The sequence below is a fragment of the Athene cunicularia genome, unplaced genomic scaffold, assembly GCF_003259725.1.
Source record: "Athene cunicularia isolate RWA unplaced genomic scaffold, athCun1 SCF_1, whole genome shotgun sequence".
Taxonomy (NCBI): domain Eukaryota; kingdom Metazoa; phylum Chordata; class Aves; order Strigiformes; family Strigidae; genus Athene; species Athene cunicularia.
Window position 1 is genome coordinate 1,273,651 of NW_020799155.1, and position 24,708 is coordinate 1,298,358.

Below are 24,708 nucleotides of genomic sequence, written 5' to 3' on the forward strand. Positions count from 1 at the left end.
ATCATCTGCTTACCCATTGAAAAAGTCCAATGCATTTACGTTTGATTACAGCCTTCTGATGGTATTAAGTACTCTAACCCATTACATCCCACAGTAGGTTGCTACGCAGGGAAACGCCCTTGTTCTAGACTGAGCATATTTCTTTAGATCACATCTTCCTGGCTTCCACTTTCCATCACTTCATAATTCTTATGCCTCACTCCCCTAAATCAGAGACTAACACCACCCAAAATTGACCAGTCAGCCTTTGTTGTTATGTTGTAGTTTAGTACTCCCTTGATTTATACTTCTATTTTTAAAAGCAAAGCTGGCAATGTGTCAAGATGGGAAGCCCAACAGAAGAAAAAAACTCTAGGAAGGGACTAGAAAGGACCTCTGGTTTATCAAGTCTAGTTGCCTACTATTCAGACACCACTTTGCATTTAATTTCTTTCATAGATATACTTGGCTCTTCCTTCAAAGCAGGTCTCTCTGCCTGGAAGGCATTCCAGAATTAGTTCTAGTAATTAGGAACTTTGTTTCTAATCTAAATCTTATTTACAGAAAGTTTATACCCACTTGCTTTTATTCTAACACTCCTTTAGCTTCTGCCCTTCACCTGTTATTTGTGTTAAAAAAAAAGTATTCTGACTCCATAAACAACCTTACCACCACAGATCAAAAAAAAAAAAAAGACTTCCCATGAAATCATACTTCCAGCACATAAAGATGAGAAAATATTTTAACATTCCAGAGTAGGGAACAAGGCAGGAAAAAAAAAAAGGTGAAAGAGCTAGCCAGGTGGTGTGATTTGTTTATAGCTACCTAAAAAAGCCTTTTCTCTCCTCATCCTGGATAAATGGGCTTGTAGATAATGTAATCGCACGTTACAGGGGTGACATTCACAGCAATCCACTGTAATGCTCCACTTGAAAAAAAATGGACAAAATTAACTGTATGGAAGAAAGGTAATACAACTCCAATGACCGTTAAAACAAAACAAACATGATCTGTCTTGTTAAAAGGAAATATGATTTTAAAAGATATACCATCCTTGATTTCAGGTACAACAGTGTATCCTTCATGAAAGGAAGCATTTAAAAAACCCCCAACCTTCAGAAACAGTATTTTGAATCTTTCTACTGATTGAACTTAGATAGAAAACAGATTAAGAATGGAGCCACAAAGATCAATAAACAAACGATCCAGGATTCATTCACAGGCAACAGAAACCGAAGTACCATATGTACATTGTTCTCTCACATTATGTCCAGAAGATAGGAGCATGCAATACTGTAAACAATGACTAAAGGTGTACATTTTAGAGTGTGAAATACTTTTGTGACTTTCACTAGTTTTATTGAAACCTTCCAAACTAGGTATGAATCAGCCCACAGCGGTTGTCAAGCAGACTTGCAAATAGGTATTCTGAGTTTTAAAAATTTATGCGTAAAACCCAAAGTAACTGTGTCAACAGAAGTCAACAAGGCGAAAGAAAAGTTATTTTCAGTTTGAGACATACCATCATTTTATACCTAAGGAGATCCAACCCTATTGGCATTACTCTCGTAAAATTTCCATATTTAACACTTAATTTAGAACAGGCAAACAAGGGTGTAGAAAGTCTTCTCAGAGCTCATGAAATAAATATAGTACAATAGGTATACAAAACTCATACTGCCTGTTATTTTTAGGTAGGCTACATGATTTGTATTTTTACTGTGAGAACACAAAACCAAAACTGACCTTTACAAAATTATGATTTCATATAGAGTAAAAACACTTGCCCCTGCTTCTACTTACTAGCATTTTAAAATGAACAGTAAATTGATACAGACACAAAATACTCCCACTATAATGCAAACAGCAGACAGCATTTTAGTGTATCCTCATAGTTTGGGAGAGAAAAGCCAAGTTAACCCGTCATACAAAACATTTTAAAACCAGAGCTAACTGGCTGAGAAGCCTAAAAGGAAATAAAAAACCCTCTTAAGAGTTACAGAATTTGAAGGCAAAGGGAACTTTCAAGAAAACCTCGTCCAAGTACAACGAAATGAGAACGTTCCTCACACTAGTCTCATAACATTCCACATTTCCACAGCTGAACCCCTGGTTCAGAGACCTACAACTGAGATAGCAATGAAAGTGTAGGTCAAAGCCGAGGTACTACAAATGGTCAAATCAAAGTTTCAAAACTACTAAAAAAATGCAAGTGAGCTGCTCTAGCTTTCTGGAGCAGTAATGTACGAACCTATAGCAGAGCAACTAGCATAGTTTTAGTGATAATATAAAAATAGCTTGCGACCTAAGTTACCTTTCAGACTAAACGCCATATATTTGATACCATAAGAACAAGTTTAATTTTCTCCACTTTATGCTTTTTAAAGGCATTTTCTAAGAAATGTGTTTATTTTGTACAGTTAAGCTAACACCTGCCAGGTTTGCATGCTTTTTAAGGATGCACTTTGTCACCTAGTAGAATATAAAACCACAGTAAAACAGTGCAGAATTTCGTAAAAATACTTTACATAAATTTACACTTCACTATAATTTGAGTTAAAAAATTAATCACCAGATTCAACAGTGTAACTCCTTTACTTCTGTTACTCTCATTGCACATCAAAACCAAAGTTGCTATTTCTGCCAAGACTTAAAGAGTGGATCCCCATCATCTGCTGTCCTAAGCGGCAAGCAAACACTGCTCCATAGACAGCACCAGTTTGGTCTTCTGCAGACAGTTAAAACTTGAACACACCAGAAATCTCTCACTACCAGCAAAATCAGAAGGCAAAACTTCAAAGGACTCTCAGAAGCACAGATCCTCAGCAAGGATCAATACAGGCAGCCCCTCTGTGATTTCACAAACATATCTCAGTACTTATGACCAGCTTTTTCTTAGCAATGCAGGCCACATAGCCAAGTATGTATTCTAAATCAAAAAATAATGGGCAACACACTGCATTTCAAACTACCAGATTTTTACTTCTGGATACCTAATAGCTTTCTATAAATGTACTGATTTCTAATACTGGAAAAAAAAAATACTACTAACACATTTTTCCCCTTTTCTGCAGCCTCAGAAAGTTTAAGTTACAGTACTGCAAGGCACATACAGAATCTCTTCCTTTCCAGTACACAGCAGATATATTCCCTGAAATAATTTTAAAATCCTCAAAACAATTATAAATGCTACAAAGTTAACAATTTCTATTTAAAAACATTGTTCCTACAGAACATGCACTTCTTTTGGAAAACAAGTTAGCAAATATTTATAAATTATTTTTTCTTCTTTACATTCACACTGGAAATACATTGAATATTTTTCATCTGGAAAGGTGTGTATCATGTCACATTTAAGTTATTGCCTTCATTATAAATTGCATCATCTCTGGAAATCCATAAAGGTACTGGATTTGAAAATAAGGTGGGGGTGAGAAACTATGTATGCAGTTGAGCCCATCTGAAAGGATTTCCACATAAAGCAATACCATCAGAGTGAAAAATAAACTTTCTTCATTCGGTGGATGAGGACAGTAGAAACTCATGTAAATGCGTTTGTTCAGTTTAATGCAGTGTCATTAGAAACTACTTAAAATTATCCATTTTCTGTCTTTTGGGCAAGCTCTTACTACAAAAGCAACTGAATTTTTAAGAGGTAGTTTTTTTCCATTATGCGCTTATTTATTTCAAATAAAACATAACCAAAAAACCCCCAACATTTGCTTTTGAACAAGGATCAAGTCTCAAAACTTGGTACAATATCTGACAAAGTTCAATATTTTAGTTGTCCTCAGCAGTACTGGGCTGCTTTGGAACCAGTGTATTCCAGGTTGTCTTCATAGTCAAAAGACTAATCTACCAACAGTACTGAACCCACCCCCTCCTCCTCCACCTGCGGGGCCACAACTTCCTGGGGGGTCGTTGTCATCAAATCCATTGGGTCGGAAAGAGCAGGAGGCTGAGGCAGCTTGAAGTGCTTGTGTTCGAGCACTAAGCTCTTGCTCCTGCAACGAAAGGATAAATAGAGTTTGAAAAAAAACAAAACCAAACAAGACAACCTCAAGTCCTTGAAGCAGCTTATTTCTAGCAAATTTTTAAACAGCTTTTAAAGCAACATCACTTCTGGACTCCTGAATGGCTTTGTTGAAACTCATGTTGAACATCCACAGCCAATCTGAGATGTACAGTTCCGTTGAACGTCTAAGTATGTGTGAATAAATTAAACCCATTTAAGTTTATGCTAAAATCCTATTTTTTAGCAACATGGGATGTTACTAAAGAATTAAACTGCTGATCATAAACTAACAAAACATTAGTTTCTGGTGAATGTTTCACATGAATTTTCATCCCAGCAATTTTGATACCCTTGTTCTAGGTTGCCAAATAGAAAGGCAAGACCATTACATCAATGTTAATTATTTAAAAGACACATTTTTATTCCACTCAACTGCACAGAGTAACAATGTACTCAGTTAAAAGGCAAAAAGATGGACAAGCTATTCAGTGAGCTTTTAAACTTTCAAGTGTTATTACTATGCTAACTGTTTTAACATTAGTAAGACTCAGGAACTCTCAAGCACTCCATTAAATCAGACTCAGCTGCTGGAAGAAATACCTGCACAAATAGCAAGAAGCAGCAAGCACAGCCTCCTGCCAGCTGCTCTTTCAGCTCAACACCCCTGTGGCTTCTTAGACATGTAAGAAGGGGATGAGCACAGGCCTTTTCCTCATTAAAAGATATCATACACTATTTTATTTCTGGCCAACTAGTTCCATAAACCTTGCAGCAATTGAGAAAAGGATACTAAAGGCATTTAGTATCCCCTCCTCAAATTGACCAAGAGCTTCAAAATTTGAGGAAGGGAAGGTGTTGGGCTCTGGAAGACTGACAAGAAAAAGACAGCAGACCTGTACAAGCTGTATTTCCTAAGGAAAGAAAATGAAAGTATTCAGGTGCTAAGGCTCATAGCAATAGCCTCTTTCATATGTCACTTCTTCACTACATACCTCCCTCAAGGCAAATGGGAGGAAATTTTTACAGGGTTTTTAGTCATTACACGGGTTACCTCGAATTGTTCCTTTCCTTCTCCATCTCCTGGTGAAAGCAAGGAATGGAGCCAAGAACTTGGAAGACTCTATTATACTACCATGAAAGCACTAAACTTAGTCTTGTCCATGTATTCTCACAGCTGATAAAAATAGTACTTCTGGGTTTGAATTACTCTGCCCTCTTAGAAAAATACTGCCTAAGTTTGAAACTATTTTACACCACTAAGGACTGAAATGCATACTCATTTCTGAAATTACAGAAAAGAGATTTGGAGGACATTGTCTACACAGATGTGCTGGCCATATTACTGAAAGACAGTACTATGCTATCTCCCACAATATGTGGATATCTGCTAACTATAAGACATGCCAACAACTAAGTAAATTTACTAGGAGTAACAAGGGAATATAAAGAACTCACTTCTAGTAGCAGAAATCAACAGAAAATTTTGATTGAAATAGCAAGCCTAGTATAAATAGCCTCTTTAGTTGAAAAACTCCACTGCACAACCATTTGGTTTAGAACAGAACTTCTTCTCAAAACTCACTACACTGTACCTAAGCTGTTTTTTCCTTTTTTTTTGTAAAATATTTCAGAAAAGTGTTTATTTCAATACAGCACAGTACCAAACCCAAAATGGAGTTTGCCTTACTCCCTCCTCCATCTTCACCCCTCCAGGAACTGTTTTCTGGCAACTTTTTATCTCTTAAACCCCAGCAGGTGAGTTTTACCTAACAAACTGTACTACAAAAGAACATAGACACCAACAATAGGTTTGTGGATTGTGTTGCATTAAATAGAAACCTTAAAATTGTAGACAAAAAGGACACTACAGTCTTACAGCTAAGAATTTTTTTGCCAGATTTAGCTAGAAACACTATTTATTTTAGTTTGCTTTACTGAAGTTACTGGATAACACGAGGTTTTGGCATAGCTACACAGCTGAATTACTTCATGAATGTCTTCTGTTACATACCTTTCACAATACTGTTAGCAACAATATGATTGTTCTGTCACTAGGCTTCCTTTACTGAGAGGGGACAAGCCCAGAGGAGGGCACTACTACAAACAGCAGCAACACTACCTTGCACGTGATTTATGTGCAAGGGATAACTCTCACAGATCTGGAGGCGTACATCACGTTTGGTACAGAGTGTAAATGAGCTGCAAGCACAGCTTTTGTCAGCCACTTAGAAACACTGTTCAGAAACAACCATAACACACTGAGACTAGGATAAACCTCAGTCATAATCTTAGCTTCATTGCTACCGTGTACAAAACATCTTCTATAATGGGTGGAAGGTATGTCTCTCTATATATGCAGACACAAGAGAAATACAGAGCAGTGATCAAATTATCAATTATTAAAGTTTCTTCAGAGAGTATTGGCATTAAAAAGCTAAAAACTAAGACACACTACTTGTGTCTTCAATGCTAAAAGTGACATTATTTAGCAGTTGAGGATCTTTCATGATTTAATCCTGTTCAGTATTTCATGCTAAATGAGCACACTTCTTTCTTCTCTCAAGGCATATATTGACTTGATTAATATTAACTTACATTAAATTGTTCTAGTATAAGCATACAGCACTGCCATTTTTGCAAGAAATATCCTTGTTTCTTAAGAAATACTGAATGTTTTCAGGCTGATTATGTTTATCCCAACAAACAGTAAATCAGGTAAGTAAAACTTGATAGTCCACACAGTTCTATGGGCTAAGAATAATGCAGAATATCCCCCACCACTTTCCACTTGTTCCCAGAATGGGATTTTTATTTTGTTTTCACTGGAGTGGGAGCTACCCATATTGCAGATTTTGTTATTTAAAGTGAAAACATTTCAGTTAAGCCCTGTGGTAAACTGGTATGCAATAGTAAAACAAAAGTAGTAAGCTGGACATTTTTTGGAATGTTTCTTCTAAGAAATAAAGGCTTCTAAGGATAGGGAAGTATATTCTTAATAGGAAAATACTAGTTTAGAACTCTGAACAACAATGAAATGTGACTTCTCAAAAATACAATAACCTAATTCAGTGAAACACAATGTTAGTATCAATTTGAGAATAAGAGAAACTGAGCATTTCTAATCAGCCTCGTTTAAATCAACAAAAGGATAGGATCTCAAAAATTTGAGATTAGTAGAGCACTACAGAGAAAACCAATACTGAAGAATCCAAAATCGAAAAGTGGGTAAAAGATTGTAAATTTAAAAAAAGAACAGAACAACTAAACCCAAACAAAAACTATATACTTGGAAATCTTTTTTTCATTTTGAGAAGACTACTTCTTTTTGAATTGTAAAGGAAAGCTTTTCAAGAAACTACTAACTTGGCTTTCACTTGTAAGCTGTAAGAGAAAACGTACGCTTTACAAAACTTCAGCTACATGTTCTGTAAAGAAATCTTTTCTCTGGAAGATTATAAAAAAGAAGTTTTTGTGTATATGCGCTAAGTGACTAACTTCTTGCAAAGAGGGTGGTGAAACAATGGCATAGGTTGCCCAGAGAGGTGGTAGATGCCCCCTCCTGGAAGCATTCAAGGCCAGGTTGGACAGGGCTCTGAGCAACCTGATTTAGTGGAAGATGTCCCTGCTCACTATGGGGGGCATTGGACTAGATGATCTTTAAAAGGTCCCTTCCTATTCAAACTATTCCATGATTCTACAATCTGCGATTGCTGCTAAAGAAGCCACATTTTGTGCTACAAACGTTTTGTACAGTCAAGAAAAGAGGTGACATATAAACAAAGATGGTTAGGGACAAATGCTTTAACCATGCAGTCTGAAAATAGCAGCAGAGTTGCAACTTAAGCTCTTGGTTCTCCTGTTTATGTTTGCAAAATACCTGCAGCTATTATAACCATTTTTTCACTGTGAGATTTAGCTGTTTTCTAATTTGACTTTACCTGGTTTTTCTAATTTGAGTAGACCTAGAACTCTTACAGGAACAGCTTAACATATCCAAGAGCCCACAGTAAAACACACTTTTATTGTTACACCATCCAAACGTAGCAGCAACACTCCAAGCAAACCATAACAAAATGTGGACAACAGTGGGTTTTTTGTAAGAGATATCAAAGAGGCTACAACAGCCAGATGAATTTCTTGAAGCATAGGGAATGTGCAGCTGGCAGTAGCTGGTCCCACAGAACGAGGCAGAATAGGCAGCAATGGACAAAGAGAATCTAGTCATTAGCATCTAGTCTTCATTTTAGTGGTTCTATCATTTGGGTAACAAGAACTGTATAAGGAAAACTTCACTCCAAATTCAAGTATGCTAGTAAGAACACCACTAAGAAGTTTTTAAGCATACTTTAGCTACTGTCATAATTTATTAAAGATAAAAATTAGAACTATTCAAGAAATCTCTCCTGCATAGAATTACAAGTGACTAAGTGACCTATGCAAGCATCTCCACTAAAAATTTAAACTGAAATGAGTTTAAGCTACTTTGCTTCCCATCTAATGGGAGCAACCTTACCAGGTAACCTGTCTAGCAATATGAAGATGGATGCAAGATCAGTGATTTATAAGATTAATATACCAGAATATTTAAAAGCCAACTTCTTTCTTTTAGACTGTCCCCTGTCACTTTTAAGACTATTCTTTGTACACAAATTTCCATCTTACCTGCAAGTACAGTTTGTTATCTTTCGTAATTGCATCCATGAGGTCTTTTTGTAGGGGAGGGTCTCCATTTATCCAGAGTCCATTTGACGAACTGGTGTTCAAGCCACAGGTGTTATTTTGTTTTTTGTAAAACAGAACATAGGCAGTGTCCTTTGGAAATCTACTGGTAATTTTCTGGACTGACTGAAATGAGGTAAATGTCACTCTGCTGTCATTGAACAGAAACCATTCTTTTGGCACCTCAGTGTCCAGTTCGTTTTCTACAACAGTACAAGGACTCTCCTCTGTCAACAACTTATCCTGAGGAGAAATTAAAGAAAGAGCTGTAGATGGGTGGCAGAGTCCTGAAGGTCCCGACCCAGTAACATTTCTAGCATATGAATAATAATGTCCACTTTCAGAGGATACACCAGAATGCACCACCACAGAACTTAACACGTAGGGCACCAATTGTGGGCAAGTCACTTCATCAGCACCTGAGGGCTTCAGTTTTTTAGCAAGATTTTCTCCAATATCAGAAATCTCAACACCAACAGACCAACCTCCTGAAACTACAGCTAGAGGGGGTGTGGCTCTTTTGACTGGCAGTTCCAAAACAAGTGGCAGAGACACATTGTCCAAAATTTTGCGCCTTATATGACACTTTGGATCATACGAAAATCTCAAAAGGGTGAGAATGAGGTATTCAGGTTCCTCAATGATTTGCATAGTTTTCTCAGCATTCTGTAGAGAGGCACACTTTTCACAATAATACTTATTGTCTCCACTGAGGATCTCAGGTGCCAGAAAATAATTCAGTAAGTCTGTAACTGACAGGGTGCTTTTACCTACTAGCCTCTGAGACATATCCCTATTATCTTGAACTTTGTTGAGTTCTGAATTTGTGGTATTCTCAGAGTTTGGCTCAGTAGATAAATCTTTCATGGTTCCTTCATTCATTGTTGTGTCACATCCACCATTTACTTCCAAATTATTAAGAGGTGCTTCTCCTGCAGGACTAGTTGCTAAAGTATTAGTTTGCACCACACAGCCGTCATTCACTTCAGAACGTTCCACACATTTTGGGCCGACATTCTCCAAGGAAGTTGGAGGACAGAAAGCCAGAGAGAGATCTGTGAAAGCTTCTTCCTTTTGTGACATACTTTTGCAGTTCAAACAGCATATAGTAGTCTTCAATTTCCCTCCAAACATCTTCTCTATCAGAGTTCTTTCTTCACTTCCCATACAAGCTGCTTCAGCAAATACTTGTGCCTTATGGACAGCTTCTTGTGTGTGGGACTCTTCATTCATTACACTTTCAGAAGTCTTTGCTGAAGACAATGCTTTCAAGGTTCTCTCTTCTTCATGCAGCCTGAAGACAAAGAAAAACAAATCCAAGTAGCTGTCCCATTTTCCAAACAAATATTGCCGCACCATTTCAGACTTTCTTTCCAGTTATACTAAAAAATATATAGATGATTAAGTGGCTAGAACTGTCTTGCATTAAAAAAGCTATGTGTTATTTTTCATATAAGCAAGCTGAACCATACAGGTCAGTACTATTCAAAACATGAGTATGAGAAGCACAAATGCATTTAATATGGGTTTCATCATATATAACAGAACACAATGGATATACTGAGAGAACTGGCAAGTATTAAAAAAACTAACAATGTTTTTATTATTTATCATTACATTATCTTAATAAATCAGTTCTCCAGTTGACTGGTTCTGTATGTCAGACTTTGTAAGAGAACAAGTAGCTATTTATCTGGTGCCAGAATATTTCCAAAGAAAAGGTCAGAATTTTGTAGCCAAGAAAGTTAAGAAACTACAGCAAGAAAAACCAAACCAAAAAAGAAACCCAAGAAGGGAGGAGGTGACAGGGGTGAGGGAAAGAGAACACTATTTAACTATTGAAATAAACTTCTCCAGAAGTCAAATGTGTCATAAAGCAATCTTGTTTAAGCCACATCTCAGCAAGCTAAAATTAAAGAGGGCTACTAATAAATTTAGGTTAGTTTTGTTTTGTCTGTGCCACAGTTAATTTGCTTGTTTATTAAACTAGTTGTAAGTGCATGTACATCTCTTCATGACTTATCTGACCTGTGTGACATATAGCTGTCTCCACCAACACGAAATTCCAGATGCATGACTAAACTGCTTTCAGCACTCACTTTGATTTTACAATGGGATTATGACTCCAACATAACACCCAAGTTTAGATTTGTAAAAATGGAACATCACTACCACTATAACCTGCTTTAAATGATGCAAATACAAGATGGTATCCAGACTTTACCACAGATTAAACCCATGAAGGAAAGTGTTTCATAGACCATACAGATAAAACAGAGACAGCCAGGAATGAGGCCCAGAACTCCCAGTCCCCACTCATGCAGTGGAACTGCTACGTGACTGCTTTTAAGAGTTTAACATGATGTGATAAGACTGCAGACTCATTCCCATTAATGGCACAATAACTGTACCTGTCTAGCAGGAATCTGAGATATTCTGAGCAATCTTGCTGGGACCGAGGGGTGAACCATGGTGGTCTGGAAGCCTCAAAGAAAATTCTAGGAGCATATGCCTCCCTCTGTTCACGTAAGAGAGGGACAGACAAGGTTACATAAGAACTACTTTAAAATTGCTTATATTATTTTGATATTGAACACTGAACTTTGGACTATATTATTCTAGAGGAATTGTATAAAACACACAGTATACAAACATTTAAACCACTTAATCACAGGAAGAGAGCGCCATTAATTTTGTAGTAATCACCTCTAGTACAAAGATAAAAGTAGAAGATCCTCCAGGCAAATATTAAATGTGTAGTAAGTGTAAACCAGATGTTATGCGTAATAGCAGTTACTGTTCTTGCTGGCAAGCTTAAAAATGTTTTCTTTCTTCAGAACACCACCCATATTTCTTAAGTACCAATTTATTTTTAAGGGGATCCAGTCTCATTTCCTTCACAACAAGTTTTTTGTTATTAATCAAAGAAAACAGAAGTGTCTTATGTCTTTCTAGCACTAGCAAAATATTCTGCACATTTAATAAAACTCACTTTAGAATCTGAACTACAATAAAATCTAGTGTAAAAATCACTGCAGTAAGTCACAATTTCTCTTAGATAATTACATAAAGTCAGCTTGTATATCAAGTCAGGTCTTATTTGGGTTTTTTATCATTTTGGCTTCTCAAAGAAAACCTGTTACTGCCCATTTATAAAAACAACACAATGTCAAAACATTCCACTTATTAAACATAGATTTCTCTAAGTCCATCCACACCATCTAAACATTTGGAGGCAGGCTCATTCTCCTACAAATCTAGTACATTTGTATTTTTAATACGCTCAAGAGGACTCCCATAGCATTGTTGGTTCCTGAATTTTGGTATACAGATCTAGGCTTAAAAAACAGCAGATGAAATAAACTGACATACCTGGGTATGGGCCAAAAATGCAAAAAGATGCTGCAATTTTCTCATCAGTGAATTACACCCATTTAGATTCAGAGATAAAACATGTCTTCTGAAACTGGAAAAAAAGAAAGATAGACCTTAGTTTGCATGCTAGATTTCTAACAGTGCAGTTATCATTCCAGCTCAGATAATTACTTCAATCTGAAAAAAACCCAAACTTGTAACACTTCCCTTCAATACCTGGATTCTGTTCTCGCATAGATGCAAAACCACTGTACAGTAGGAACTAACACTGCAAACCCCCTATTTGTTTAAACATTTAAATGTGTAAGAATAGGCTATAGAGAGGCAAAAATTTTTTCCAATAGCTTTGAGATTATAACACAAGCATCACCATGAACTTTTACAGTACTGAAAGGACAGTGAGGAAAAAAGGACTTGTCTTTTGACACTGAACAGAAGGATGAGGATTTTTAATGGCTAAAATTGCAGATTCGGAGCTGGACTTCAACAAAGCAATCAGTAACCGAGTACGAAGAATCCCGCTCAGCTCTAGCAAGCTGAGACACCCCAGGACACGTTAATATTCTGTGAAAAGCAAGAATGCAACAACTGCGACAGTTAATTTGCAATGAAAAGAGTGGTTAAAAACGACTTACTCTGTAGCCATAAAAAGTGCCTGAATAACACTGTTCATGTAGCACGTATTTCCTAGATTAATTAGGCCTGTCTTCCCAGTTTCAGATTTCCCAGAAAGTCTAGATAAACAAGATGGCAAAGAACTGGATTGAGAAGTCCAGGCACTCTGACTGAGAATCAACTTAATCTTCTCTTCAGTGGGTTTGGGCATATCCTACAAGAGAAACATTTAACACACTTAATAGGCTTTTGTAATTGTTTTTATAATAGGTCCTGCCATTCAGCAGTCTTAAATCTTCACTTGCTCCCATATTCTCCTTCAGGGTCTTAATATTCCTCACAGCCTAGAAGATACAACCCCTACAAGTCCTCTTCTTCAAAGCTTTTTTTACTCAATTCTTGAATTGCAGGAAAAAGGGGCTGGTGCTCACCTTTGACCTGCATATTCACAGAATCCTTTCTGCTACCGAAAACCACCTCTCAAATTTCAAGCTTTAATAGATCTCGAAAGCATCCTCTACTCTGCTATAAACACATTCCTGCTCTGTCAAATCAAAATAAGATTGACAGAATAAAATCCACAATACTTGGAATTAAATTGATTGGGGCTTTTTAAGCATCAAAACACTTAACTGCAATACTACTGCTATAAAATCAGGCAGTAATACCTGAGAGGTTTGGGTTTTTTCATTTTGTAAGCTTTTTCAATTTTATTTGTTTGGGGGTGTTGAAGGTGTTTTTGTTTTGTTCTTGGGTTTTGGGTTTAATTAATTTTTTATTTTAAGTGCATTACACACTTAAATATTTATCTAAAAAAGCTGAGTTTTGCTTTGAAACAGCATAGGCCAGGTTCCTTTACTCACAGAGACATGCAATACTGATTTTAGTATTGAGATGTAGTGTTTAATAATAGTGTTTTGGAGATAACACCCTGCCAAGTGCTCCCTCAGAACCTACTTCTCTTCAATACTATCAGCACTCTGAACTTATATTTGAAGAGTTACAGTTTCTAGCTTGGATTGAAATGAAATGCCTAGAATAAACCTCACCAAAGTATATTAATAGTTACATAAGGCTTAAGAAATTAGATTGCACTTTTAGTAAAGGATCTCATTTCAGGCTTTTCTTAATGCCTGTCTATAATCATATCATTGACACTCAGGACATTTTTTCTAGCATATTCCAAACACAGTTAAAATTGACATTAGATTACATGGTTAGCTCTCTTCTCCTAGCAGTTCTAAAGAATTTAGATCTATGGGTTACAGCTTTCATTTCTGGGAAAACAAAAACATTCTACCCTCTAAATATTCCTAATATACCTTAATAGCTTCCAGAATGGGTTCATAGAGCTCTGGAAATCCTGAATAATGATACATCATACAGTGTATCAGCTCAGTCAGCTGCATCAAAAAGGCGGTACTGGAAGGTAAGCCATCTCTTTTGAAGGAGTGAACTAAACTGACCACATGTGGGACAATCTGAATGGGAAAGCAAGGAAACAAAAAAGTGTGTTAATTACATTGTTCCATTCTTGTTTTACAAACAGTTTCATTGTTTTACACATGGTAAATGACAGAGAACCTCTTGTTCTTAAATAAGAAGTAATTGAGAAACAATGACTTGAAAAACGTGCATTATTCTTTACTCATGACAATTTTCAAACAGCACAATTAATTATTCAGTGCTCTCTTTAGCTCATATATCAAGTTTTGGAACTTCATGAACATAGAAAATGCATGTTAAGATGTTAAACCGTCAAGCATCCAAAGTACTCGTCTTATTAAGGGTATTAACAGCAAATATTTTGCTTTTGTGCCACCACTAACAGTGCAGCATCCTGTTCTAATTTCATGGATAGAGTTTTTAAAACAAACCTCTCGGTTTTCCTTAAACAGATTCTAATGCTTGGGATCTGAAGCCAATGAATATATTCATGGTATTTTAGTTTACAAGGCTGAAACTGGCTCACAGCTCCACCTAGTGAGGGAGCTAGGCTCAAGGAAACAGGACAATAACTTACTATGAGCTAAAAAAAGAGCTTATGGCAGATATGGTAATCTATTTGAGGATGAGTTCAAATTCATTACTATTTAAATTGGGTATAAATCAGAAGTGTTCACTTCCCATTCTTCAGCTGCATCTCTGCCTGTATTTTTAAAGGTATGAGACTTTCTACATTAGACTTAAAACATCAAGAAGAAAGCTAGCTTAATGCAGTCCCAAAGAGCAGGGACTTCTCACTGTGAACCAAAATATTTTGCACACCTCTGTCAGTTTCCAAGTAATCGAAATGGATAAACTGTGAAAGTGGATGGAGTAATTTCTCATCACAAAGTATCTTACAAATTGTTTGGTAGTACAGACATAAAATACAGGGAAGAAATTATAAGAATATAATAATTTTCAGAATGTATATAATTTACAAGAATTAATATACTTCAAAACACCAAAGTAAAAGGGGTCAGGGGCAAAAATACTCATTTGTTGCATTTTCAAATATAAGTTATTCTCTAAGCATAAGGACATTTTTTGTCTTGAGGAAACGAAGTTTTAGTAAGCAAGGTATCCACTGTTTAAAAACCAAACCCACCGAGATTAAGTGTTCAATGTACTACAGAGTCAACAGTGAAAGTAACAATGAAAAATCTACCTCTTTCATTTTATAAATGAGAAAGTAACTACTGAGCTCCAAGAATGAGATTTGTACAAAGATTGGGGATACGATAATTTTGCCCAGACAAAGCAAATGGGAAGATGAGAAGTAGTACACAGTCTCAACTCTCAAATTGAGAGCCAAATTCTTACAGTATGCTGCATAATACTGAGAGTAACACTCTGAATACATAACAGAAGTATCACTTCTGGCTTGAGGTTGAATTAAAATTTTATATGTCAGTAGATTTTAAAATGCCATAGTATTCATCATGATAAGTTCTACATCATAAAAGCAAGACAGTGTTTATCTTCTATAAAAAAAACAAGTAATTTACATTAACAATGCTCATGTATAGGGAATGGGAATGGTTAACTCAGATTCATTGCAAAATAATTTATATTTATCAAATGTGCATTTAAGCATTTTACATTCAGACCATTTATTATAAAAAAGTAAACGAGTAGTTTAAGTGCAAGAAACTATAATAGGATACAAAATAACAGCAGTAGCTCAAAAAATGGTATGGAAGAAGGTTGTTTAAAATGGATGGAAAAATGGTTATGATGAAGTTCTGAAAACAAGATCTTGGCAGTACTGCATGCAGCCCATGGTAGAAATTTTCCTTATTAAAGTAAACGCCTATATCTAGAACAAGCCTTCCCGTATCTTACATTTTTCTCATGAATGTTTTGTCTTGCTCAGGAACAAAGAAAAGCAAGACAGTACATACATGAAATATTTACATTTTGCAAATATTCACAGCTACTTGTCTCTTTCATTTGTGACTCAAATTTCTATTCTAGGCCAAGATTAGGGCAGCAAAGGGAGGAGAGAGAAACTTCAAACTTTTATGATAAAAACCACTGTAATAGGCATAAGTCAATCACTTTGACACTAATCAAAGGATTTGTAATTCCTTAAAGCCTAAGAGCCTTGGGGACAGCTTAGAGAAACAGCGTGCCAGGCTGTTCCTATGTGTCTTTCACAGTTAACCATATTTCACTTAAACTTTAAACTAAACACTGAGCATGGAAACAGGGAAGGCAATACACATCTTGCTGTACTAACACCAACAGTCATCATCATATGCTAGTATCTACCACTAAGTGCTGAACTGCATTCTGAAGAGCAGCCGTTAAAAGCATTGCTCAGTTTACCCGTAAGTCGACATAGTGTAGCTTTCTTAAAGTGAAGTGCTTCTTGGTCTCATGCACCTATCCAGGGGGACTAGGTTATCTGGTATCACAGAATCAACTAGGTTGGAAAAGACCTTGAAGATCATCTAGTCCAACCATGAACCTCACACTGACAGTTCCCAACTCCACCAGATCCCTCAGCGCTGGGTCAACCTGACTCTTAAACCCCTCCAGGGATGGGGACTCCACCACCTCCTCAGGCAGCCCATTCCAACGCCCAACAACCCCTTCTGCAAAGAAATACTTCCTGACATCTATTCTAAACTTAATATACCAAAGCATATTAACTTATCTGGTTATCTGTTTTCCCCAAATAGTTTTGCTTGAAAGTCTACTTGCAGACAACTTTATCAATAGCCTTCACACCACATAAAATGGATTTCCAGAAGTACACGATCAAGGAGAGAATGCAATGTCCAGACACCACTGCCAGAAATATGTACATACCAGGAAGAACAATGCTTATTTCCAGTTATAGATTAAGTGGTTGAATCTGAAAGTTAGAAAGCCTAATGATCTGTGAACCACAGAAATTTGATTCTGGAACCTTGAAACAAAGAGGAAATCAAAGTGCAGCAATTCTCTTACTCTTTACACCCACTTTAGAAATCACACGTGAATGACATTTTAAAGAACTGAAAACCATTTATTTAGTAACTTACCAAATGAAAAGCTTCTGGAGAATGCTGAAAACTAAGTAACATGTGGGAAAGGACAGCAAGGGCACCAGGCCTCACTAGAGGAAACCAAAGTCGATTAAAGACCTAAAAAAAAAAAAACCAACCACATTAATTTCAGTATATTTAGAAAGTGACATTTCAGTAAATGTAAACAGATCTTCAAGTCCACAACTGTTTGATAGAGAGAATAATTACATGCAAATTATCATTACATGAAAGCTATACTTATTAGCCACAGTTACATTTATCATTATTACGTGAAAGCTATAGATACATTTATGTCATCTTTGCAGAATAGTAAGACAATATCTGTTGCGATACAAAAGATGCTACAAAAGGTGCATGAGAAATTTCTTTCCCTCTCCTTCAATTTTGGATGTTCTTTTCAAACATACCAATTCAATTTTAAGCAGAGTGACATCAATGAGGATGGTAAATTTCTGGACTGCGGCCAGTCCTTTCAGTAGGGCAATCACCCATGTTTCCACATGCTGAGCCAGAGGCCAGGACAACCAGTCAATCATTCTGAAAAATTAATGAAAAATAAATAAAAAAAATAAAATCCAATATGCCACTAATTTTAATCTCAACAAAAATATTCTATATATTAGCTGGGTGGTTACACAGACTCACAAGTAGTAATGCAAGAATGGTAGGAAGTAGTAAATAACTTTGATTATCTCAAGTCATTTAACTCTGTAATTAATAACAACCTATTTAATACATTAAAAGCAAATACAAACCCCCTGAAATACATAAGCATATAAAATGAAATATTATGTATAGTATCGTTACTTGTTTTTTTACAAATACGAACCCTGCTTTTATAGGCATTAAGCTAACACTTTTATTTTATGGCAAAAACTTGATTACCGAAGGTGAAAAAGTGCCTGTTCCTGGCAACCTCCCCTCCTACACCTTTTACCCCAAACCCAACCATTAAGTGGAAATTTGAAAAGAAAGCCTCTAGAATTTAGAACTACATTTCTGGAAGCCAATTCAAATACTCTCGGTTAAAAAGGCAAAACCTAGTAATTTTAAATACACTGTATCAGATGTTACACGGATCTTGTAACAGCTATCAGCAGACTGGGGCCTACATGTACCCCAAAAGGAAGAATTTCACTACAGCTATGAAAAAAGTGAAACGATGGGACTTTATATGTGCCTAGAAAATACACTGAAATATCAGCAATGGAAAATAGGAGTACTCTACCCTTTTAAATCAACAGACAATTTACACTGATACTTAAGGCAGACGGGCAGATTAGTTGAAGCAGTTCTAAGACACAGACGATATCATAAGGCAATACCAGCTAAAACACGAAATTCAGGCTTTGTTGAGATTTTACTTTGCAGTATTTTTAACGGACTGCAAGATTCCCTTCTTTAAACCAGACGGGGCAGCACTAATTAAATGGAAGGAAAAATTTTTCACTATGAGGTGAAAAACACAGCAACAAGTTACACAGTAAAGCCGAGGAACCTTGTCCCTTGCAGAAAGCTCTTAACTCGATTGGAAAAGGCCCTGAGCAACAATGTCTGGCCCTGCTGTGAGCAGGACTGGACAAGATCAACTCCAAAGGCTCCACGCAACCTACATAATACTATAATTCTGTTCTATAATTCATTGAAAATAGGAAGTTAGAAGTATGTTTCTTCTTTTCTGAAATGGCTCCTCATAAAAATTCTAGCCTAAGTAACCAGTCTAACAAACAGTCACTATCACTACGAATAGGCATAGTTAGTGATTATCAGTCTGAAGCAAAACTATCAGCCCTATGTTCTTCCTAGAGATTAAAAGAGCTCCAGACTGAAATCAGTGTTTCAGCCCTCAGATGCCAAACTAAAAAGAAAACCACAGCCTTTAGCAACACCAGACATGTATTCCAGGAATACCATATCACCATAAACATTTACATAGTTTCTAGTTTGAATTTGAAAAATGTATGGTACACACATTCCAAGATTTACGTATCTTAGAATTATGTACTATCTGCACAAATAACATTCAGAGGTTCCTCTAAAATAAAGCATCATTAGGACTGCCTTTTTAACAATGAAGCACAGACCTTACTTGGTATTCCATGTTACTGCAACTGCAAAAAAAAAACGGGGGGGGGGGGAACCAAAAAAACACGGCAACATTAAAATTATTGCTCTGAATTTACACAAAGCTCTCATTTCCTCAAGATGTTAAATTCAAACATGTTTATTCTGAGCACCCTTTTCATATACTTTCCAAAATGGGGAATCAAATGGAGGCCAAAACTGCTTTTGCCTGCAAAGAATTAACCTTAACCTAAGAACAGACCCCTTCAAACCTTCCTTCCCTCCCCTCAATTTTCAGGCTTGATAATTTTTCTGCAGTGCCACAAACACCTGCACAGTTAATTTAAGCCTAATGACAATACATGTGGTTTTCTTAATCAACTTTTTATACAAGTAAAAAGTATTTGATAGAGCCCTACATTAGAACCACTGTTTTGAAGTATCTGATTACCACCTTTATGCCCTCTGTGCACTTTCAACCACGCTGACTCACAAACTCCAAATGAAAAACAGTGCTGCTGGGTGAGAGTTGGGGCTCCCTGTGTTCCATCCCATTGCTCTGGTTATGTGATGGGCCACCCTGTGTCATCTCTAGCCAATATAATTAACTACTCAACTATTCAACATTGTTACTAGTAAAAACAACAGCTACCATTATAGGTAACCCTGCAAGGAGAAGCCTCATTCTCTGTATAATTGATACAGATACAAGTCCCATCCTTAAAATCTGTTTCTGCTCTTAAAACAGAGTTAATGCTCTTAATAGCAGAAGAGAAAACAGAAGTAAACTTGCAGACATGCCCGAGACTGTCCTAAAAAGCATCAAATCTGAGATCTGGTAGGTGAAGATTAGACACCTTCATTAGTAAATCCTCTCTGCACTGCATTTACTTGGCTCCTGCTCTGTTGCAATCAATGACTACATTTTTAATAAAGGCAGATATTAATATGGGACATGATGATCATGAATAAAAACACAGACTACATTTTTTATCTTTGACCAGATTAAGAGAAACTCAAAGGCCTCAAGAGGAACCTCCACCTCTTATCACTCTGAAATGAGCAGGCCTGCTATCTGTATATGTGCCTAACAAGGACAGTACTTCCGATATCTCTGCGTAGAGAAAAAACGTTATCTGTGCAACCTCAGATAGTAATTTCTTTCACAAATAAATCTTTTCAGCCACACCAAAGAATTTGGCAGCTCAAGTGCAAATCACTCTGATTAGAAAGAAACAACAAGCCACCAACAACAGATCCTCAGACTACCAGGCACCCTCCCCCCCCCCCCCCAAAAAAAAAAAGTAACAACTTTTACAGTATTTTACATTTTTACCAACAGATCAAACAGCCTGGTCACATCTGGAGTTTCCATTGCCAAAACTTTCCATTTCTCTTAACAAAGATACTTGTGTTAAAGTGCAAACAAGCATTATACTGGATACTGAGTATAAGCAGCCAATTTCCTCTGAGACCTCTGAAGTAGACCCTTAGAGCAGTCATAAATCCCAGAAGAAATTCAACAATTTTCTGCTTTTCCTCACAGATGCTTCAGGTAAGGCTTCATGAGACAGCTGAGCCAGCCGAGAACAGCTCAATGATGCCAAAAAGCAAGCACCCTTTCTTACATGAACCTGCACTTCATATAATCACCTACTGAAGAGATTCAATTTATTAGGCTCCTAATTACAGATTAGTTATTAATCTGTGTTCAACTTTAGACAGACTCCACAGTGTCATGAAAGTTATCCTTAGGAAGTGAGCAACAAGGTCTCTAATTTGCAGTCACCAAAGCTTTGCTGACTCTCGTCAGGAGACCTTGTTTGTGCCTGGACTTCTGCATCTCCTGGGAATGATGCAAGTCTGATGACAACATTGTCATTTGGTGCTCCAGACATTCCAGCTGCATTACCCTCTTTACAATTACACCTCCAAGCCAGAAGAGAGTAATTACTGCAAAGGACTGCCAGATGTAGAAAAATAAACTGGATACAATGTTATCATGAGAGTATCTAAAAATAAAAACAAGGGATACCTGAAAAGTTCCATGGAACAGAACCAGAAGCTCTTAAAATCAAGTATTATTTCAAAGAATGAACAAGGCATGTAAGATTGCACTGCTCTTTCAAGAACCAGGGGAAAAAACCCACCACACTGCTTGTATTAAGAGAACTTATTTGATAATAACAACTCATATTATACCCAAAGCTCGGCACTGCATTACTTCTCTAAGTAGAGGCACACAGAGAAGCCATTCTAAAGCTACAATCATACAATCACACTGTTTTGAAGACAGTAATACAACACAAATGTTAAAATTACACTGACATGAAAATTAATCACCAGCACTTCACTGGCAAATTATTAGCACACCCAAATCCTTCTGAATTTCCCAGCTTTGAATTTCAGACAGGGCACACAGCTTTACTAAAATCTGTTCAGTCAAGCAGATTCTTTTAAAGTCAAGTCCCTAAGCAATATGTCTTACCCCAAATTACAATATTAATGCTGCTACTTCTCATTAATTATGTTTTCAAATGAAATACAGCTTCTCAATTTAACATAAATGAGGAATGTTTTCAGTGTGAAAAAAACCTCCGTATTTCAGCAAGACGTGCAAGTGCTACGCTACATGAGCGTGTAAGTATTACACTACACTCAAATGGAAGTAGTTTAAAAAAATACTGTAGCGGACATGAAATTATTTTAGAAATACTTTTTAAAAGTTTTTTTAAACAACGCAAATTTCTAACAGCCTCCTGTTTAACTGCTTTACTCATTTTCCTACCCCTCAGTGCTCAGTAACAGCCTCTTCCATATTCTTTAAAAAAAATAAAAAACTTCAAGGTGGTCTTCATTTTCCTCCCACTGTCATCTTTCTGCATCACTTTCATTCACATATGTGAAGATACTAACAAAGGTTGAATCACCGTCTGTCAACAATGCTCCTAATCTCAATATTTACTCATGCTTAGATGAGGTAAAAGAAGCATAATATGCAATTGGTTCTACATCATTCCTGTTCTTCTATTATTCAGAGAACATGCAGAAGACCTCTGGAGGCTTGAGTGAAGATTGAAACAGAGGCTGTCCCCTGTGAATCCCGCTAAAAAGTCAGGAGGATACCTAAGGAGAAAAACCCCTCAAAACTATGCAATAAAATTAGTCTGTCTCCTCTCTCCAGAGGAGATGATGGGTTAAGACAATTATGTGAGAGCAACTCTGCTTCCTGAAAGAGCAGAAAGGTTGATCTTCTGAAAATAAGGCCTTGTTTCTCAGCTTGAGGGTGAACTCCACAAAGTTTCCTTTTTATGCTATCTCACATAAGGTGGGAGATTCAAACATAAGATGTCATCTAAAAGGAACACAGCTGGTTTCCTCTTAGTTTCTATTTAACCCTCTTCATCCACCTGAGCAAAGCATGAGGAAAAAAGCCATATTAGCAATGAAGACAGCAACCTTAAACGGAAACCATGCCAGTAACATCCACAGCATCATAAAAATATATTTCCTTACCATGCTAAACAGTGTAACTTAAAATATTATTTTAAAAGGAGGGATTTTTTTAAATGGTTTTTGTTTGGTTGGGGTTTTTCTTAATGGAACCTAAGTGACAAGCAACATCAAAAAAGGTAAGAATAAGATTTTTTTCCCCTCTTTATAATGAAACACAGTACCTGCACAGAGCTTGAGTCATACTTGCGTCTTTCACATTTGGATCTGTAGTAAGGCTCCTGATGAGTACTGTAATCATCTGTAATGGTATGTGCTGCACAACACTTGCCAGTGCAACAGAAGGTTCGAATGAAGTATCTGCAACAGTTGAAGATGACAATAATGTAAGAAACTTTTAAAAAAGACCCACAGAAAAAAATATGCTTTATCTTCTACCCTACAACTCCGCTCTAGCTGTAAAGAGACAATGAGTCTATCCTACACCTAACATTCTATCACCACAGAGCAAAACAAAATTAGTTTCAGTGGATTAAGGACAATGAATAGCGGTGAATTACAAATGCCTTTTGTTCATCTAATGTCCATGCAAGAAAGTAACAATCTGACAACTTTCTCCTCCACTCTCAATAAAACTGAGAAATGGGGGATTCTTTAAAAAGAGGTACCATACAACTATTTGTCACACTTGATGTTACACCTAAGGATCCAATGCAACTGATACTGCCCATGCCCCATCTCCACAACTCTCTGCTAACCACACCAGTTATGGTAAAAGCTAATGGTATAATGTCAAGTTACCCAGGTGCCTCAACAGCAAAGGCACTTTCCAATGTGAGCTAATGTGATATTTCTTAGATTTCAAAGGTCAGAAAGGACCTATTTACAGCTGCTGGCAGGGAATCCTTCATATCATACCCAAGTTTTACATATTCCTTATGTCCAGCCCAGTTTTGTAGACTATACAGTTCCAAGACCAAAGGTATCCCTCTGGAGAGAAAAGGAGGAAGAACAGCTTTTGCTGCTTAGAGCTGTAGTTTTTCCTAACAGGACACCCACAGAGTCACCTAGGTTGGACCTTGAAGATCACCTAGTCCAACCATTTCCACACAAAACAGGCATATCATTTAAAGCACCGCAGCAGGGTTTTTTTACGGAAACCATGCTGCTCTATAGCTAAATAAATCCCCATTTCCCCTCTAGCTTTTCTTTGGGGGGTATTCACTTTCTCGACGGCCAAAAAGTCACATTTCAGTATCCAGGCAAGGAAAAAACTGTTCCACGGCAGTGCCTGCAAAGCACCCGCTGCCATGGGTAGGGCTTTTTCCCTTTGCTTCCGGAACCTGTGGCTCCCCTAGAGCGCCGGCGCTCACCGGCGGCAGAGATGACGGCGAAGAGCTCCTGCAGGGAGGGCAGCAGCGTGTCGGGCTCGGCCTTCCAGACGCTCCGCAGCAGCCCGCTGACCTGAGTCACCTGCGAGACGTAGAGACGCAGCTCGGCCTCCCGGCTGCCCTGGCTCTGGAAGTGGGCGATGCTGCGCACCAGCTGCTGGCAGAAGGCGAGCGAGAGCTTCCTGCCGCGGGGCAGGCACTGCGGGAAGTCGCCCAGCAGCTGGCAGAGACGGGCGCAGAGCGGCGGCGCCGGCCGCTCGCACACCAGCCGCAGCGCCTCCACCTGCAGCAGCTCGAAGAGCTCCAGCACCGAGGGGCAGCTCATGATGAGGCGCAGCCCCGCCTGGATGTAGTCGAGGATGGCGGGGTCGCGGTTGCTCAGCTCGCCGTAGCCGCGCTGCAGGAGGCCGAGGACGAGCCCGCGGTTGAAGAAGGCCTCGAACTCGGCGCGGTGGTAACGGCCGTAGGCCTCCAGCACCTGCCGCCCCACCTGCCGCTGGAAGGGGTCGGGGCCCTGCAGCACCAGACGAGTGCTGAGGGCGAACATGGCGCGGCACTGCGCCTGGCTCAGCGG

General features: G+C 37.7%; 1 protein-coding gene across 1 annotated transcript; it reads right to left on the reverse strand.

The window, feature by feature from the left end:
• Window positions 1–2,909: 2,909 nt before the first annotated feature.
• On the reverse strand, window positions 2,910–24,702 carry USP38 (ubiquitin specific peptidase 38). The gene is made up of 10 exons (XM_026866965.1): window positions 24,117–24,702; window positions 22,968–23,103; window positions 17,634–17,763; window positions 17,221–17,322; window positions 14,026–14,184; window positions 12,724–12,917; window positions 12,086–12,179; window positions 11,125–11,231; window positions 8,657–10,007; window positions 2,910–3,983 (listed from the first exon to the last, which is right to left on the reverse strand). The coding sequence occupies exons 1-10, from the start codon at window positions 24,679–24,681 to the stop codon at window positions 3,822–3,824; spliced, it is 3,000 nt and encodes a 999-aa protein (XP_026722766.1). The 5' UTR covers window positions 24,682–24,702; the 3' UTR covers window positions 2,910–3,821.
• Window positions 24,703–24,708: the final 6 nt, after the last annotated feature.